The sequence below is a fragment of the Oncorhynchus masou genome, chromosome 18 (assembly GCF_036934945.1).
Source record: "Oncorhynchus masou masou isolate Uvic2021 chromosome 18, UVic_Omas_1.1, whole genome shotgun sequence".
Taxonomy (NCBI): domain Eukaryota; kingdom Metazoa; phylum Chordata; class Actinopteri; order Salmoniformes; family Salmonidae; genus Oncorhynchus; species Oncorhynchus masou.
This window is the reverse complement of record NC_088229.1, coordinates 63,558,568-63,575,436: the sequence shown is the minus strand read 5'-3', so window position 1 is coordinate 63,575,436 and position 16,869 is coordinate 63,558,568. Positions and strand designations below refer to the sequence as shown.

The window sequence follows — 16,869 nt, the reverse complement described above, 5'->3', positions numbered from 1 at the left end:
GTGCCAACGTTGTGTGTGTGTGTGGGGGTGGGTGGGTGGCTGGGACTAGCTTTAAGTACCATTAACCTCTCAACACCACAAACAGGAGCTGGGGACTCAGGGGCCTGGGCCCTTTGATGTCTAAAGGCTTTGGATGGTTTGGCTATACAGGGCCACATTGGTACACAACACCACAGGGACACCATATAGCATTTTTTAAATTGTTTTAATCATTTTCGTTGTTGTACATAAAACACTGTAAAATCACCAGGAAATGAGCTGTGAAAGGAAATCTGAAGTGAAAGGATTTCTGTGCCCAAGGATTCCCACGCATAAATAGAGAGGCATATGCGATCGTATCCCAATGTACAGTGCCTTGCGAAAGTATTCGGCCCCCTTGAACTTTGTGACCTTATGCCACATTTCAGGCTTCAAACATAAAGATATAAAACTGTATTTTTTTGTGAAGAATCAACAACAAGTGGGACACAATCATGAATTGGAACGACATTTATTGGATATTTCAAACTTTTTTAACAAATCAAAAACTGAAAAATTGGGCGTGCAAAATTATTCAGCCCCCTTAAGTTAATACTTTGTAGCGATCTCTGAATGATCCAATGTTTTGACTAATGATGATAAATACAATCCAGCTGTAATAAGTCTCCGTATAAATGCCCCTGCACTGTATGTCTCTATCAGTTTTGCACATTGAGAGACTGAAAGCCGGCTTTTTTTCCAATTCCCCTCCTTGCAAAACAGCTACCAAGACCTCGAGCTCAGTGAGGTTGGATGGAGAGCATTTGATGAACAGCAGATTTTCAGTTCTTTCCACAGATTCTCGATTGGATTCAGGTCTGGACTTTGACTTGGCCATTCTAACACCTGGAACACCATCCCCAGGGAAGATGGTTAAAATTGATGGGAAGATGGATGGATATGTTGGTTTATTTTTGAACCATTCCATTGTAGATTTTGCTTTATGTTTTGGATCATTGTCTTGTTGGAAGACAAATCTCCGTCCGAGCCTCAGGTCTTTTGCAGACTCCATCAGGTTTTCTTCCAGAATGGTCCTGTATTTGGCTCCATCCATCTTCCCATCAATTTTAACCATGAAATGCCTGAAAGGTCGCAAAGTTCTTAAGGGGGTTGGGCAATTTTTCAGTTTTTGATTTGTTAAAAAAGTTTGAAATACAATAAATGTCGCAAGGCACTGTAATCACTAATCAAGGTTAGAAATTATTTTGTTTTTGTTTCCGTTGTAATTGGGATTCTTGCAGTCAATTTTCAGTGTACAAATATTTATAACTATGTTCCGACCCCTCAACCATCCGCTCAAGGCAAAATCAGCCCATGCCTGAATGTAATTGGGGATCCCTGCCATATAGGCTACCCCACCTGAATGGCCTCACTACAGCACCATGGTCATGTTCTTGGCCACATAAAATGTTAAAACGTTTTGCAACTAAAATGAGCATGTCTTATTGGACAGTTCCAGGTAGTCCCTCCCAGTTTGGTCTGTTTTCTTCCATTTGGTACCTGATGAACACGACCCTGGTTTGGACAGCCTCTGGTATTCAGAGTGTCATGTTAAAACCAATGCATTTTTGGGGAATCTAATCGCCAACATATCATCAAGATCATCAGCAGATGCACTTCTTAAATCTTTACACAGTGAGACAAGGACAAGGACTGTGCCGGGAGAAGTTGGGCCGTAGTTCGTTCGACTAGCCTAAGGGGGAAAGTGGAGAAGGTCACTGAATGTTACCACATTAACATTTAGATGACCTGTTTTTCCTGCACTTCCTCTATACTTTATGGACAGAAACAACTTTTTCCAGAGAGGAAATTATAAAGATAGTCTGTGTTGAACTCATCAGTGGGGTGGAGGGATGGAGGGAGGTAGAGTCTGATGGAAGTGAAGGAGGGAGGGAATGTTGACTGTGCATGTCCCATAAAGAGTAGGAATGATGTAGTAGGATGATGTAGTAGAAGGCGGTTGTAGGATGATGTAGTAGGATGATGTAGTAGGATGATGTAGTAGAAGGCAGTTGTAGAATGATGTAGTAGGATGGTGTTGTAGAAGGCGGTTGTAGAATGATGTAGTAGGATGGTGTTGTAGAAGGCGGTTGTAGAATGATGTAGTAGGATAGTGTTGTAGAATGGCATTGTAGAAGGCGGTTGTAGAATGATGTAGTAGGATGGTGTTGTAGAAGGCGGTTGTAGGATGATGTAGTAGGATGATGTAGTAGGATGGTGTTGTAGAAGGCGGTTGTAGAATGATGTAGTAGGATGATGTAGTAGGATGGTGTTCTAGAAGGCGGTTGTAGAATGATGTAGTAGGATGGTGTTGTAGAAGGCGGTTGTAGAATGATGTAGTAGGATGGTGTTGTAGAAGGCGGTTGTAGAATGATGTAGTAGGATGGTGTTGTAGGATGATGTAGTAGGATGGTGTTGTAGGATGATGTAGTAGGATGGTGTTGTAGAATGATGCAGTAGGATGATGTAGTAGAAGGCGGTTGTAGAATGATGTAGTAGGATGATCTCCTTATCTCCTCAGCATACAGAATGGCGTACAGAATGGCGTTGTAGGACGGCGTAGTAATCGTGTACCGCTGACAAAAACTGTAGACAAGACTCGCTCATCTCTTCTTTGGCTGCTTAGCTGAGAGACAGACTCTCACTCCTGCTCGCTCTCTTGTCTCTCTCTCTGGCTCTCGTCTATCTTTCTTCCACCCCCCACCCCCTCTCTCTCTATCACCCCCACTCCTCTTACACTTATCATCTCATCTCTCTCTCTCTCTTTCTCCACGTCCACTTCTCTTTCTCTCCTCTATTTATCTCTCTCTCTCCTCCTCTCCTTATCTCCTCAGCATACAGTGGAATGAGCAGGCTGAGGTGGGGAGATGCCTTACGTGGATCGGCAGAACCGGATCTGTGGCTTCCTGGACATTGAGGAGAATGAGAACAGCGGCAAGTTCCTCCGACGCTACTTCATCCTGGACACCAAGGAGGGTAGCCTGGTGTGGTACATGGACAACCCACAGGTAGGACAGCAGGGTGGTAAACACACACACACACACACACACACACACACACACACACACACACACACACACACACACACACACACAGAAGCACACACACAAATATGCAGAACAGACATAGTGTAGTTATTGACTACATACAGTACCAGTCAAAAGTTTGGGCACACCTTTATTTTTACTATTTTCTACATTGTAGAATAATAGTGAAGACATCAAAACTATTAAATAACACATGGAATCATGTAGTAACCAAAAAAGTGTTAAACAAATCAAAATATATGTTATATTTCAGATTCTTCAAAGTAGCCACCCTCTGCCTTGATGACAGCTTTGTACACTCTTGGCATTCTCTCATCCAGCTTTATGAGGTAGTCACCTGGAATCCATTTCAATTAACAGTTGTGCCTTGTTAAAAGTTAATTTGAGGAATTTATTTCCTTCTTATTGCATTTAAGCCAATCAGTTGTGTTATGACAAGGTAGGGGTGGTATGCAGAAGATAGCACTATTTGCTAGAAGACCAAGTCTATATTGTGGCAAGAACAGCTCAAATAAGCAATTACTTTAAGACATCAATACTTTAAGACATAAAAGTCAGTCAATCCGGAAAATTTCTAAAACGTTGAAAGTTTCTTCAAGTGCAGTCACAAAAACCATCAAGTACTATGATGAAACTGGCTCTCATGAGGACCGCCACAGGAAAGGAAGACCCAGAGTTACCTCTGCTGCAAATGATAAGTTCATCAGAGTTACTGGCCTCTGAAATTGCAGCCCAAATAAATGCTTCTCAGAGTTCAAGTAACAGACACATCTCAACAATCAACTGTTCAGAGGAGACTGCGTGAATTAGACCTTCATGGTTGATTTACTGCGAAGAAACGACTACTAAAGGACACCAATAATAAGAAGAGAATTGCTTGGGCCGAGAAACACGAGCAATGGACATTAGACCGGTGGTAATCTGTCCTTTGGTCTGATGAGTCCAAATTTGAGATTTTTGGTTCCAACCACTGCGTCTTTGTGAGACGCATAGTAGGTCAACGGATGATCTCAGCATGTGTGGTTCCCATCGTGAAGCATGGCAGAGGAGGTGTGATGGTGTGGGGGTCCTTTGCTGGTGACACTGTCTGTGATTTATTTAGAATTCAAGGGATACTTAACCAGCATGGCTACCACAGCATTCTGCAGCGATACGCCATCCCATCTGGTTTGCATTTAGTGGGACTACTAGTTGTTTTTCAACAGGACAATGACCCAACACACCTCCAGGCTGTGTAAGGGCTATTTGACCAAGACGGAGCATGATGGAGTGCTGCATCAGATGACCTGGCCTCCACAATCACCCGACCTCAACCTATTTCAGATGGTTTGGGATGAGTTGAACCTCAGTGTGAAGGAAAAGCAGCCAACAAGTGCTCAGCACATGTGGAACTCCTTCAAGACTGTTGGAAAAGCATTCCAGGTGAAGCTGGTTGAGAGAATGCCAAGAGTGTGCAAAGCTGTCATCAAGGCAGAGGGTGGCTACTTTCAAGAATCTAAAACATTAAATATATTTTGATTTGTTTAACACTTTTTTTTGTTTACTACATGATTGCAAATGTGTCATTTCATAGTTTTGATGTCTTCGCTATAATTCTACAATGTAGAAAATAAAGAAAAAACATTGAATGAGTGGGTGTGTCCAAATTTTTGACTGGTACTGTACATTTCACAGAGGAGATCATGAGTTAGGCTATGATGCTCTCACCTCCCTCAAGTCATCAGTCTCTAATGTCTGTGTGTTTAATCAACGCATGCATTTAGGCTGATGTCATTTCTTGAGTGGGCAGCAGCTGACACGGCCCTATGTACTTACAGTATGCATTGGAGTAGAACATTAGCGGTAGGATGAATTTAATAGTTGCTTCTGTTTGGACTGACCTAATCTCATAAAGTATTGCACTGGATTGATCCGTCTGGTCTGGCCAGACTACTCTGGGCCATCAAGAGGAAATGTGTGTGTCGTCGGCTGGGGCGATGATGCTACATCTGGGGAAACCGAGTCGAGTTACACGTCTGTCCAGACGTCCGTCCGTCCGTCTGTCTGTCTTTCCCTCCCCCAGATGTTGGCGTGAACAGAAACAATCAGACTTAATGTTTTACAGATCATTTAAATGCATGTCATCTGTTTGGCGGGGAGTGGGAGCTCAGTGAGGAATACCTGTACAAAGACAAGACTTGGTTATGCCCTCAAAAAATGATATAATTTATTGATGCTGCCCTGGGCTCTGAATTATTAATTTCAGTTTAGTTTCCATCTCCTTCTACAAGACTTGAAAATCGTTTAATGTCTTCATCACTGTTGAATCCTCTGTTTAGAACCTGCCCAAAGGAGCTGAAAATGTTGGCTCCCTCAAACTCACCTACATCTCCAAGGTCAGTCAAGTTGTCCAATAATGTTACTGAATGAAATCCTGTCTGACAGACACAGACATGGCCAACCACAGCCTTAGGTGTGAACATCTGTCTCATTCTCTCTCTCTCTCTCACTCTCTTGCTCTCTCGCTCTCTCTCTCGCTCTCTCTCTTCCCCCCTCTAGGTGAGTGATGCCACAAAGCTGCGACCAAAGGCGGAGTTCTGCTTCGGTCAGTCCTAAAACCTTTGGATTTGATTCAGTGTTTGTAAAACACTACTGCTAGTTGTGTATAGGAGTATGTTTATGTATTGTCTCTCTAGGAGTGTGCTGTCTGGGGGGTTCTGTGAACGAGGAAGCATTGGGAGGAAAGTGGGGGGGCACTGGGCAGGGAGTGTGGGGGGGGGGAGTGGGGGGCAGCTTGTAGCAAAGACACCGTTGACCTTTAGTTATTGAACTAGAATGATTTTATTTAGTTCACTAAGGTCGATGATGTGAGCCCCCCGTCAGTAATTGTTTCACTGTTCACCTGTCCCCTCTTTCTATATATTCCCTCCCCCCTCCCTCGCGGGGGTTTGAAAGGGACCATTTTCTGTATGACGTGCTGTTGTTCAACAGGCCCTTTGTCCCTCAGCGGCCCCAGTCAGGAGTATACAGTAGCTCCCCCACTCAATAGAAGGAAGCAGTAGGATGACCCACCGGTGACCGCCAAGAGCTGGCTCGACCCAACCATGTTGTTCGATGTGCGGGGGTGTCGAGTTTGGGGCATGGGTGGGGGTCTTTCCTGCATGACAGGATGCTGGAGTCCAAATCGGAACCCCCTCTCTAAAACTCTGGGATATTTTTAACCTAGGTATTTGCATGATCCAGGTCCACTTTTGGATAGTCTCATCAATCTATTCCAGTACTGTAGTTTTAGGATTACCTGACTGTAAAAGTATGAAGAAAACCTACCTCAGCCCTGACTGAGTCTAGTGTGTGTATGCACGTGCATTTGCATTTGAGTGTGTGGGTTGGTGCACTTTGGTGAATCATTGTGAGGATCACAAAACGGAAACGTTGAATAGGATGGTAGAAGACAGTCCACTGGTATTATGTCTCCTTGAATAGGACGGTGGAAGACTGTCCACTGGTATTATGTCTCCTTGAATAGGACGGTGGAAGACGGTCCACTGGTATTATGTCTCCTTGAATAGGATGGTGGAAGACTGTCCACTGGTATTATGTCTCCTTGAATAGGACGGTCCACTGGTATTATGTCTCCTTGAATAGGATGGTGGAAGACAGTCCACTGGTATTATGTCTCCTTGAATAGGACGGTGGAAGACTGTCCACTGGTATTATGTCTCCTTGAATAGGATGGTGGAAGACAGTCCACTGGTATTATGTCTCCTTTGAAGACTGTCCACTGGTATTATGTCTCCTTGAATAGGATGGTGGAAGACAGTCACTGGTATTATGTCTCCTGGTATTATGTCTCCTTGAATAGGATGGTGGAAGACAGTCCACTGGTTTTATGTCTCCTTGAATAGGATGGTGGAAGACTGTCCACTGGTATTATGTCTCCTTGAATAGGATGGTGGAAGACAGTCCACTGGTATTATGTCTCCTTGAATAGGACGGTCCACTGGTATTATGTCTCCTTGAATAGGACGGAAGACAGTCCACTGGTTTTATGTCTCCTTGAAGATCCACTGGTATTATGTCTCCTTGAATAGGATGGTGGAAGACAGTCCACTGGTATTATGTCTCCTTGAATAGGACGGTGGAAGACTGTCCACTGGTATTATGTCTCCTTGAATAGGATGGTGGAAGACTGTCCACTGGTATTATGTCTCCTTGAATAGGACGGTGGAAGACAGTCCACTGGTATTATGTCTCCTTGAATAGGACGGTGGAAGACAGTCCACTGGTATTATGTCTCCTTGAATAGGATGGTGGAAGGTGGAATGAATAGGATGGTCCACTGGTTTTATGTCTCCTTGAATAGGATGGTGGAAGACAGTCCACTGGTATTATGTCTCCTAGAAAAGGACGGTGGAAGACAGTCCACTGGTATTATGTCTCTGTTAGGGATGGGAAACATAATACTGTCTGACAAAGGTTGTGTTCCAAATGCCACCCTATTCCTGATAGGGAAAATGGAAATGTCTCGCTCTGGATTCTGAACATGGGACTCAGCCGAGCACTCTAAACAGCATGTGTCAGACTACTTAGCAGAAATATGTTACTGAAATACAGAGATGCATAATTAAACTCTGCTAATGGGCCTAACTGACAGAACTGCTGCTGTGGCGCTTAAAGGCGCTGCATGGTCAATCCAACGTCTGCATTGGCCATGCAGCGTTTACGGTGATAGTGCCTCTGTAGAAGGCAAGGCAGAGGTGTTGTGAAGGAAGTTGTCAGGGAAGTGAGTTTGTGTTTATACAGGACCTCCCGCCCCACCTACCGTCAACCAGTCATGTCAATGCGGAGCTATTGATTTGGGAGGTGCACGGCAATGCAGTACGGAGCACAATTTAGCCTCTGGAGGCGCCGCAATTGTGTCACACCATCCATATGGCGGCCCGAACACATTTTGGGACACACACCTTGACTTTTCTCACATTTAGTTACATCTCTCTGCCCCTCTCTCCCCCTCCCTCTCTTTGCCCCTCTCTCCCCCTCCCTCTCTCTGCCCCTCCTCTCTCTCTCTCTCTCTCTCTCTCTCTCTCTCTCTCTCTCTCTCTCTCTCTCTCTCTCTCTCTCTCTCTCTCTCTCTCCTGCCCCCCCTCACTCTCCTGCCCCCCCCTCTCTCTCTCTCCCCAGTCATCAATGCTGGTATGAGGAAGTTCTACCTCCAGGCCAATGATCAGCAGGATCTGGTAGAGTGGGTCAACGTGCTCAATAACGCCACCAAGATCACAGTGAGTCCCCTGCCCTGTCTCTTGTCATAAGTCTCCCGTAGTACAAGACCGCTTCCATCTCAACACCGGCTAGGAAAGGACCTGTGATTCAGAATTAGGATGTGTTATCCCAGTTCAGCTGGCGTGAGTGAGTGAGTGGGATGGAGGAGGATGACAAGGCCGGCATACCTCACGTGTGTCTACTGTCAAGTCAACAGTGGAGAGAAAGACATTATGAAGCACTCATCTGCTGGGCCCAGGAATCCCTGTCTGTTTCCTACAGGGCATCCAAACCCCTCTGGACGGGGGATCTTTTCTCTTACTGTGTCACTGAGGGCCCATCTGACTAGCCCTCACAGATACAGACACACACATGGACACACACACAGGCAGGCATGTACATACACACACACTCGCCTTGCACAAATGTAAACGCAAACACACACACAGGCAAGCAAGCACACAGGCACGCACACACACACACACACACACACACACACACACACACACACACACACACACACACACCAAAGCACACAGGACAAAGGGGAAGGCGAGTGCTCTGAGTCACGGACTGTTGCTACAGAAAAGGAAGTTATGGGACAGAACAGAACAGGGCAGAACAGAACAGGGCAGAACAGAACGGGGGAGAACAGAACGGGGGAGAACAGGACAGGACAGTGCAGGACAGGACAGAACAGTGTACTTTCACTGGGATTCACTGGAGAGGATGTTCCTCTCTAATTCCTCTTATAAACTGGGTGGTTTGAGCCCTGAATGCTGATTGGCTGACAGCCAAGGTTTATCAGACCGTATACCACGGGAATGACAAAACATTTTTTTTATTGCTCTAATTATGTTGGTAACCAGTTTATAATAGCAATAAGGTACCTTGGGAGTTGCGTCGTGCCTAAGAACAGCCCTTCGCCTTGGTATATTGGCCATATACCACCCCCCCCAGTGCCTTATTGCTTAATTAAACCACATCCATGTATGGAACATGGACTGGGCGTTAAGTATAAAGTAACATAATAATAAGTTATGTAATAACTTCACAATACACGCACTGTATTGAAGTCTCATCAAACTCTGTTGACTCATGTTCTCTTTACTGAGTTTAGTCCTGCCGCTGGCACTGTCTCACAGTCCACTCAACAAGGTCACGCACACAGACGCACACACACTCATACATGTTGTACCACACACTTCTACAGACGGCTGTCAATGTTTGACTGTGTGTGTGTGCACTGGCCTGAGCGCACACACACACACACACACACCACACACACACACACACACACACACACACACCAATCGATTACCCCAGTCACCACTCAGTGTAGCAGTTTCTCTCTGAGCCCCCAGGCTAGAGTTGATGGAAAATAGACTAACGAGCAGGCAGGGAGTACATCATCATGTCACTACAGAGACCGCTGAGGGACACATCTAACAAGGTTTTGGGGCATGTTGGCCCGATGCACTCTGGGAGTTGATGTTTATTTGACATGTTCCAGGTGCCAAAGTCGGGGGATGGCCAGCCCAGTGCAGAGATGACCCAGGAGGGGCTGGGTGCCACAAAGCAGATCTCCTATAAGACAGAGATCATAGGTGGAGTACCCATCATCACTGCCACACAGGTAAGGAAGATGCACCAGTCTGGCCCAGCACGAACCAGGCCCTAACCAAACATGAGTAAGGTTGCAAACATTCATGAAACTTTACCAACATTTTCAGATTTTCTAGATGTCCCGGTTGGGATATTCCTGGAATCAAGCAGGAATAAGCAGGATATCCTGGATTCCCTTACCTGGGATTTCTGGAAAACCTGGGGGAGTTTCTGAAAATCTGCAACCCTTAACATGAGTATAGACATATCTGACATATGTTTGAAGGCCATTTGCTCAGCTGTGGCTTGGAACAGTTCAGTCAAATCTGTCAAATTGGGACAGTAACAAGCAACATTCCATAACTGAGTTTTTGTTCCCTTAGTAACTTGATTTCAGCCATGTTAATCAGCTATATAAATAGATGGTCTGACTGAATAGAAATGTCCATGGGGGATCAGGCGATCTTTTAGATAGTGACAGACATTGAACTTAATGTTCCTCTGAGGAGGAGCTCACTGTGTGGTGTGTTTTCTGGTACGTATGAGCGGTACCAGTCATATCCTGTCTTGTGCTGGTATATGGTATGCAGCAAGGCCTCTTAAAAAACACGGGCTGAAAGTGAAAAGTTACATCCAGATGCACAAGCTATGATGTCACTTCCTGTGTGGGCAGTGGCGGTGCAGTGGTCTGGCCTCAACTTCAGATTATGGAACAGCCAGTGAATTCGCTATCATTATTGTTTGCTGTAAACACACATTTATAGTCACTGGAGATGAAGATATGGTGGGGGGCTTGCCACACACACGTATGGGATTGTGTGTGTGTATATTTGTGTGTGTGTATTTGTGTGTGTGTGTGTGTGTGTGTGTGTGTGTGTGTGTGTGTGTGTGTGTGTGTGTGTGTGTGTGTGTGTGTGTGTGTGTGTGTGTGTGTGTGTGTGTGTGTCCGATATACTCCCATGCGTGTGTGTTTGTACACTTACCTGTGTGTGTCCTGCGGTGCAGGAGCAGGGCGACGGAGGGCAGAACGGAGCAGAGCGGGGGGGCCAGCGGAAGGCCCACTGCCAGCTGCCCTACTTCCTGGGGCGAGGGGCGCAGGACCAGGCGCTCATCAAGGCTGGATACTGTGTGAAGCAGGGAGCCGTGGTGAGTAGAGATGGTACAGACAGTGGGAGAACTCTAGAAGCCCGCACTAGGACCATGGTCGCGTCGTAACGGAACGCAATGGAAAACGTTTCTGCCGTGTGGTTCCTAATGAGTACACCACAAGCTCAGAGGGATTCTCCCTCAGCAACAAGCTTTTTATACTAGCGGAATTCCTGGCTGTGTGTGTTTGTCGACCTATAGGAATATGATGTGTTGGAGTTGGATAGGAGCAGGCATCTGACCAGCTGTTTCATAGGCTAAATTATGTCCCTTATCGTTGTCCTGCCTTTGACCTAACTTCTCTTAGCTAATCTATTAATGGAACATATTAACCACAGTAATCCAGACATTCTAAAGCAACCAGTGGCCCTATACAATGTCGGAATAGCTATCAATTAGCAGAATTCTTAGCAAGTCAAAAGGTTTTGGAGGAGCAGGAAATGTTGCCAGCCATCTGTAATGTTTTCCTTTCTCTTCCGCAGATGAAGAACTGGAAGAGGAGATACTTCTTACTGGAGGAGAACGCAGTCAGTTACTTTAAGTCAGACCTGGTTAGTGGGAATGTGTCTCTGTCCTCTCCTCCTTCTGTGGGCGGCTGTGAGCAAGGTGACACACACTCCACACAAAATTACCTTCAGCCGCCCACGCCAACACACAATTCAAAGGAGCTGCCTGACCCCGTTGGCTAGCAGTTCGTCTTTGTTTTGCACCTGTGTTTCACAGACCCCTAGAGCTCCGGACAGACACACACAGATTAGATAAGAGCCGACTCCAGGTCTGTGCATTGTTGCAGGCTCCCAAAGCTCTTGGCACAGCTACTAATAAATAGGACTTCCAAATGGACAAGCTGGGTTTTGATTCATCATCCATGCTGGCCCAGATTCTCATCATTTCTATTCTGTACTGTAGCTAGATGAATGCAAGATTGTTGATAAATCTGTTTGTCCCACTCACATTCTGCACCTCCTCTCTCGTGGTCTGAGAGGTAGAGAACGAGTTCAGACAAGAGGGACAAGTTTTCTCCCTCCTTTACTCCCTACGTTTTTAGGATAAGGAGTGGCTTGTGTAGTGAATGAGCTTGTCTCCCATTGGCCCTAACAGATTTTTGGACAATTTAGAATGTTACACACCACGTATAGCCACGGGTATGCAGCATTTTAAATGTATAAGGGCATAAGGCGAGACCCAGATGCAGACACGGGAGGCAGATGGTTTGAGTCTTTGATATTTATTATAATCCAAAAGGGTAGGCAAGAGAATGGTCATGTATAGGCAAAAGGTCAAAACCAGTTCAGAGTTCAGGAGGTACAGAGTTGCAGGCAGGCTCGACATCAAGGCAGGCAGATACAGAGTCCAGAAACATGCAAGGGTCAAAACCGGCAGGACTAGCAAAAAGAGAATAGGAAAAGTAGGAACACGGGAAAAACACGCTGGTTGACTTTTTTATTTAACCTCTATATAACTAGGCAAGTCAGTTAAGAATAAATTCTTATTTTCAATGACAGCCTAGGAACAGTGGGTTAACTGCCTGTTCAGGGGCAGAACAACAGATTTGTACCTTGTCAGCTCAGGGGTTTGAACTTGCAACCTTCTGGTTACTAGTCCAACGCTCTAACCACTAGGCTACCCTGCCGCCCCGACTTGAACATACAAGACGAACTGTCACAAAGAGACAGGAAACACAGGGATAAATACGCCGGGGAAAATAAGCGACACCTCGAGGAGGTGGAGACAATCAGAAGGACAGGCGAAACAGATCAGGGCGTGACAGTACCCCCCTCTAGGGACGCCACCAGGAGTCCTACCTGGGTGCATACCTGGCTGACCGGGGTGACGGCAATTAGGGCCGGGTCCGGAATGTCTTTAGCAGGAACCCAGCACCTCTCCTCCGGGCCATAACCCTCCCAGCCAACAAGGTACTGGAAACCCCTGCCCCGTGGTCGAACCCTCAGGAGGCGTTTCACCGTGTACGCTGGCTGGCCATCGATGACTCAGGGGGGAGTGATGGGCCTAGAAACAGAACACTGTGAGACAAGGGCTTAATCCTGGACACATGAAAAGTAGGGTGAACACGGAGGGTACAAGGCAACAGCAGTTGGACAGCCGTGGGACTAATGACTCTAGAAATGGGGAAAGGACCAATGAGATGGGGGAAAGTTTATGGGCTTCTACCCAAGTGGGTAGGTCAACCATACCATACGCCCAAGTGGACAACCATACCCTCTGCCTGACAGCGAGGAGCCAGAGTCCGGTGGCGGTCCGCTTGTTGACAATACCTGGAGATGGTCTTGAGAAGAGCCGTCCAAGCTCTTTTCCAGGTACGCCGACAGCGGATGAACTTCTGGGCTGGAGGTATGTTGACCTCAACTTCTTGCTCTGGGAAGAGTGGGGGCTGATACCCCATGGAGCATTCGAAGGGGGATAGTCCAGTGGCGGAGCAGGGGAGAGTGTTCCTGGCATATTCCACCCAGACCAGGTGGTGGAATTACTGACAACAAGACCACGGAGTGCCATCTCCTTATCTTGATTGGCTCCCTCCGACTCGCCATTAGATTGGGGATGAAACCCAGAGGACAAGCTGGCTGACGACCCGATAAGAGTACAGAACACCTTCCAGAACTTGGACGAGAACTGAGGACCCCAGTCCGAGACAATCTCAACTGGGAGTCCATGGATTCGGCAGACGTGCTGCACTATAAGGTGGGCCGTCTCCTTGGCTGAAGGTAACTTCGGAAGAGGGATGAAATGGGCGCCCTTGGAGAATCTGTTAACCGGTGTTGCCACCTGACGGAGGAAGCCCAGTGACAAAATCCAGAGAAATATGGGACCAGGGGTGATGAGGGACAGGGAGTGGCTGTAGGAGGCCAGACGGAGCTTGCCGCGGAGTCTTGCTTTGCGTGCACACCATGCATGCGGCGACGAAGGCCGAGACATCAGGAACCATGGTGGGCCACCAGAAGCGTTGACGAAGGAAAGCCAGGGTTCGACGAGTACCAAGATGACAGGTAAGCTTGGAGGAGTGAGCCCGTTCTAGGACCTGAGACCGGTGCTTTCCGGAACAGAGCCTCAATTCCCCAAACAATAGAAGCTGTCAAATAAGAAGCCTGGGAGGATGGTCTCAGATTCAGAGAGTGTGGCAGTGTAACTGTATAGACTGGAAAGAGCGTCCGGCTTCACGGTTTTTGACCCTGGGCGGTAGGAGATGGTGAAATTGGACCTGGTAATTAACAGAGCCCAACGAGCTTGCCTTGGGTTGAGGCGCTTGGCAGGGCAGAGGTATTCTAAATTCTTAGGATCCGTCCATCCAGAATTGGATGTTCCGCACCTTCCAGCCAGTCTCTCCACTCCTCCAGAGCCATCTTAACCGCTAGGAGTTCCTGGTTCCCAACGTCATATTTCCTCTCCGCAGAGTTGAGGTGATGGGACCTGAAGGCACAGGGAAGATGCTTTTGGTCCTGGACGGATTGCTGGGAAAGAACGGCCCCTACTCCCACATCGGAAGCATCAAACTCAACCACAAACTGGCAAGTCGGGTCCGGGTGGATGAGGATGGGAGCAGTAGTAAATCGCTGCTCCCCAAAGCCTTGTCCACTGCTGGAGACAATGTGAACGGTACCTTGGGAGAGGTGAGTGCAGAGAGGGGAGCCGCCAGGTTGCTGTAGCCCCAAATTAAACTGCGGTGGAATGTGCAAATCCCAGAAACCGTTGTAGCTGCACCCTGGACGAGGGCTGGGGCCAATCCACCACCGCTCTCACCTTCTCCGGATCCATCTGAACATTTTCCTCAACAATAATGTATCCCAGAAAGGAGATTGTGGAGCATTGGAACTCACACTTCTCAGCTTTTACAAACAACTGATTCTCCAGGAGGCGCTGAAGGACCTGTCGAACATGTACTCCTACATGGCCTTGGTCTCAGGATCAGACAGAGGATATAGCCGGCCTTGAGGCGGTGTGGTTCCCGGAAGAAGGTCAATAGCACGATCGTAAGGACGATGTGGAGGAAGGGAGGTAGCACAAGCCTTGCTGAAAACCTCCAGGAAGTCATGATACCCTGTGGGCACGGCAGAGAGATCCAAGACCGTACTTAACCCTGGAGGCAGACGTTTCGGAGAAGGCTGTGCCGCCTTTAGGCAGTGTTAATGGCAGAACGAGCTCCAACCCAGGATGGAACCCAGTCAATATCTGGGTTGTGCTTCTGGAGCCAAGAAAACTCCAAAATAACAGGTAGGTGAGGGGACTCAATGAGGAGGAGCTGAATTGACTCACTGTGATTTCCAGATACCCGCATATTAATGGAAACTGTGCTGTTTGTGACGCTACCAATGGAGCGGCTCTCTAGTGCCCTGGCATCCATGGGAACAGAGAGGAGTTGAGTAGGGATACTTAGTTCTGATACCAAGGTAGCGTCCATGAAACTCTCATCTCCCCCAGAGTCAATAAACACCCGGAGAGACTGAGACTAGTCTCCCCACAGCAAGCTCACATAAGGAGTTTGGGTAATGGGACTTAGAGGGTTCCCAGTCAGACTCACCAGAGTAGTTGTACCTACTAAGGATTCAGGTCGCTTTACTGGGCAGGTGGCTATGTAATGCCCTACAGCTCCACAATACAACAATTGGAGCTTAGCCTGCGGGAACGTTCCCTAGACAATAACCTAGCCCTTCCCAGTTGCATAGGTTCTGGTGTATCAAGCTCACCCGTCATCGATGATTCTCGAGGGAGCTTGGGGGGCTTCGGATCCTCTCGGAAAAATAGCCTTCGGGGACATCCGGATTCCTTTGAATATGAGCAAGCCACTGCGGATGAACGATTGTGACCTAAGCCAGACCTCCTCTCACTCCTACATTCCCTTAGATATCCATCAATTCTAATGGTGAGGGGGATGAGGAAATCGAGGTCCACCGGTAATTCCCGAGCAGCTAGCTCATCTTTTATCACCTCAGATAGTCCATGAAGGAAGGTATCGAAAATGGACTCCGGATTCCAGGCACTCTCAGCGGCCAACGTGCGAAAATCAACAGCCTAGTCTGCCGCACTACAGGAGTCTTGACGTAATTCAAGAAGATTTCGAGCCGCCTCTCTCCCGGATACCGGAGAATCGAATACCTTCCTCACCTCTGCCAGGAAATTCTCCAGATGACAACAAATGGCGGATTGTTGCACCCAAACTGCCGTTGTCCAGGAGAGCGCCCTTCTTGACATTAGCATAATAATATACGGTATCTTTGAAAGTACTGAAGGAAACGAAGATGGCTGTAGCTCAAAAATAAGTGAGCAGTGAGAAAGAAAACCCTGGCAGGTACCAGAATATTGTTCCGGAAGAGGTAAGCGGGGTTCTCGGGGAGCTGGGGGAGGCTGTACAAACTCACCACTAAAGATAATAGAAAAAGCAGGAACACGGGATAAACACACTGGTTGACTTGAACATACAAGATGAACTGGCACAGAGAGACAGGAAACACAGGGATAAATACACCGGGGAAAATAAGCAACACCTGGAGGAGGTGGAGACAATCACAAGGACAGGTGAAACAGATCAGGGCGTGACAAAATTGTCAGAAAATCTGAAAATGGTGGTGGAAAATGGTGTTTTATTAAGACATAGTGGTGGGTATCCAATTGTCATACTTGAGTAAAAGTAAAGATCATAGAAAATGAAAAAGGGAAAGTCATCCAGTAAAATGCTGCTTGAGTAAAAGTCTAAAAGTATTTGGTTTTAATATACTTAAATATCAAAAGTAAATGTAATTGCTAAAATATACTTAAGTGTTAAAAGTAAAAGTATTAATAATTAATTAAATAATTAATAATT

At 46.8% G+C, this 16,869-nt stretch overlaps 1 protein-coding gene across 2 annotated transcripts in view; it reads left to right on the top strand.

The window, feature by feature from the left end:
• Positions 1–16,869, top strand: part of LOC135505103 (pleckstrin homology domain-containing family A member 1-like) — a 42,015-nt gene that overhangs the window by 15,636 nt on the left and 9,510 nt on the right. For both annotated transcript variants that reach the window (XM_064924193.1, XM_064924194.1), the window contains exons 2-8: positions 2,853–3,026; positions 5,384–5,440; positions 5,604–5,649; positions 8,226–8,323; positions 9,817–9,939; positions 10,914–11,054; positions 11,537–11,605. In XM_064924193.1, coding sequence (XP_064780265.1) covers positions 2,886–3,026; positions 5,384–5,440; positions 5,604–5,649; positions 8,226–8,323; positions 9,817–9,939; positions 10,914–11,054; positions 11,537–11,605 — 675 coding nt within the window. In that variant the 5' untranslated portion in view covers positions 2,853–2,885. The remainder of the gene's footprint in view (positions 1–2,852; positions 3,027–5,383; positions 5,441–5,603; positions 5,650–8,225; positions 8,324–9,816; positions 9,940–10,913; positions 11,055–11,536; positions 11,606–16,869) is intronic.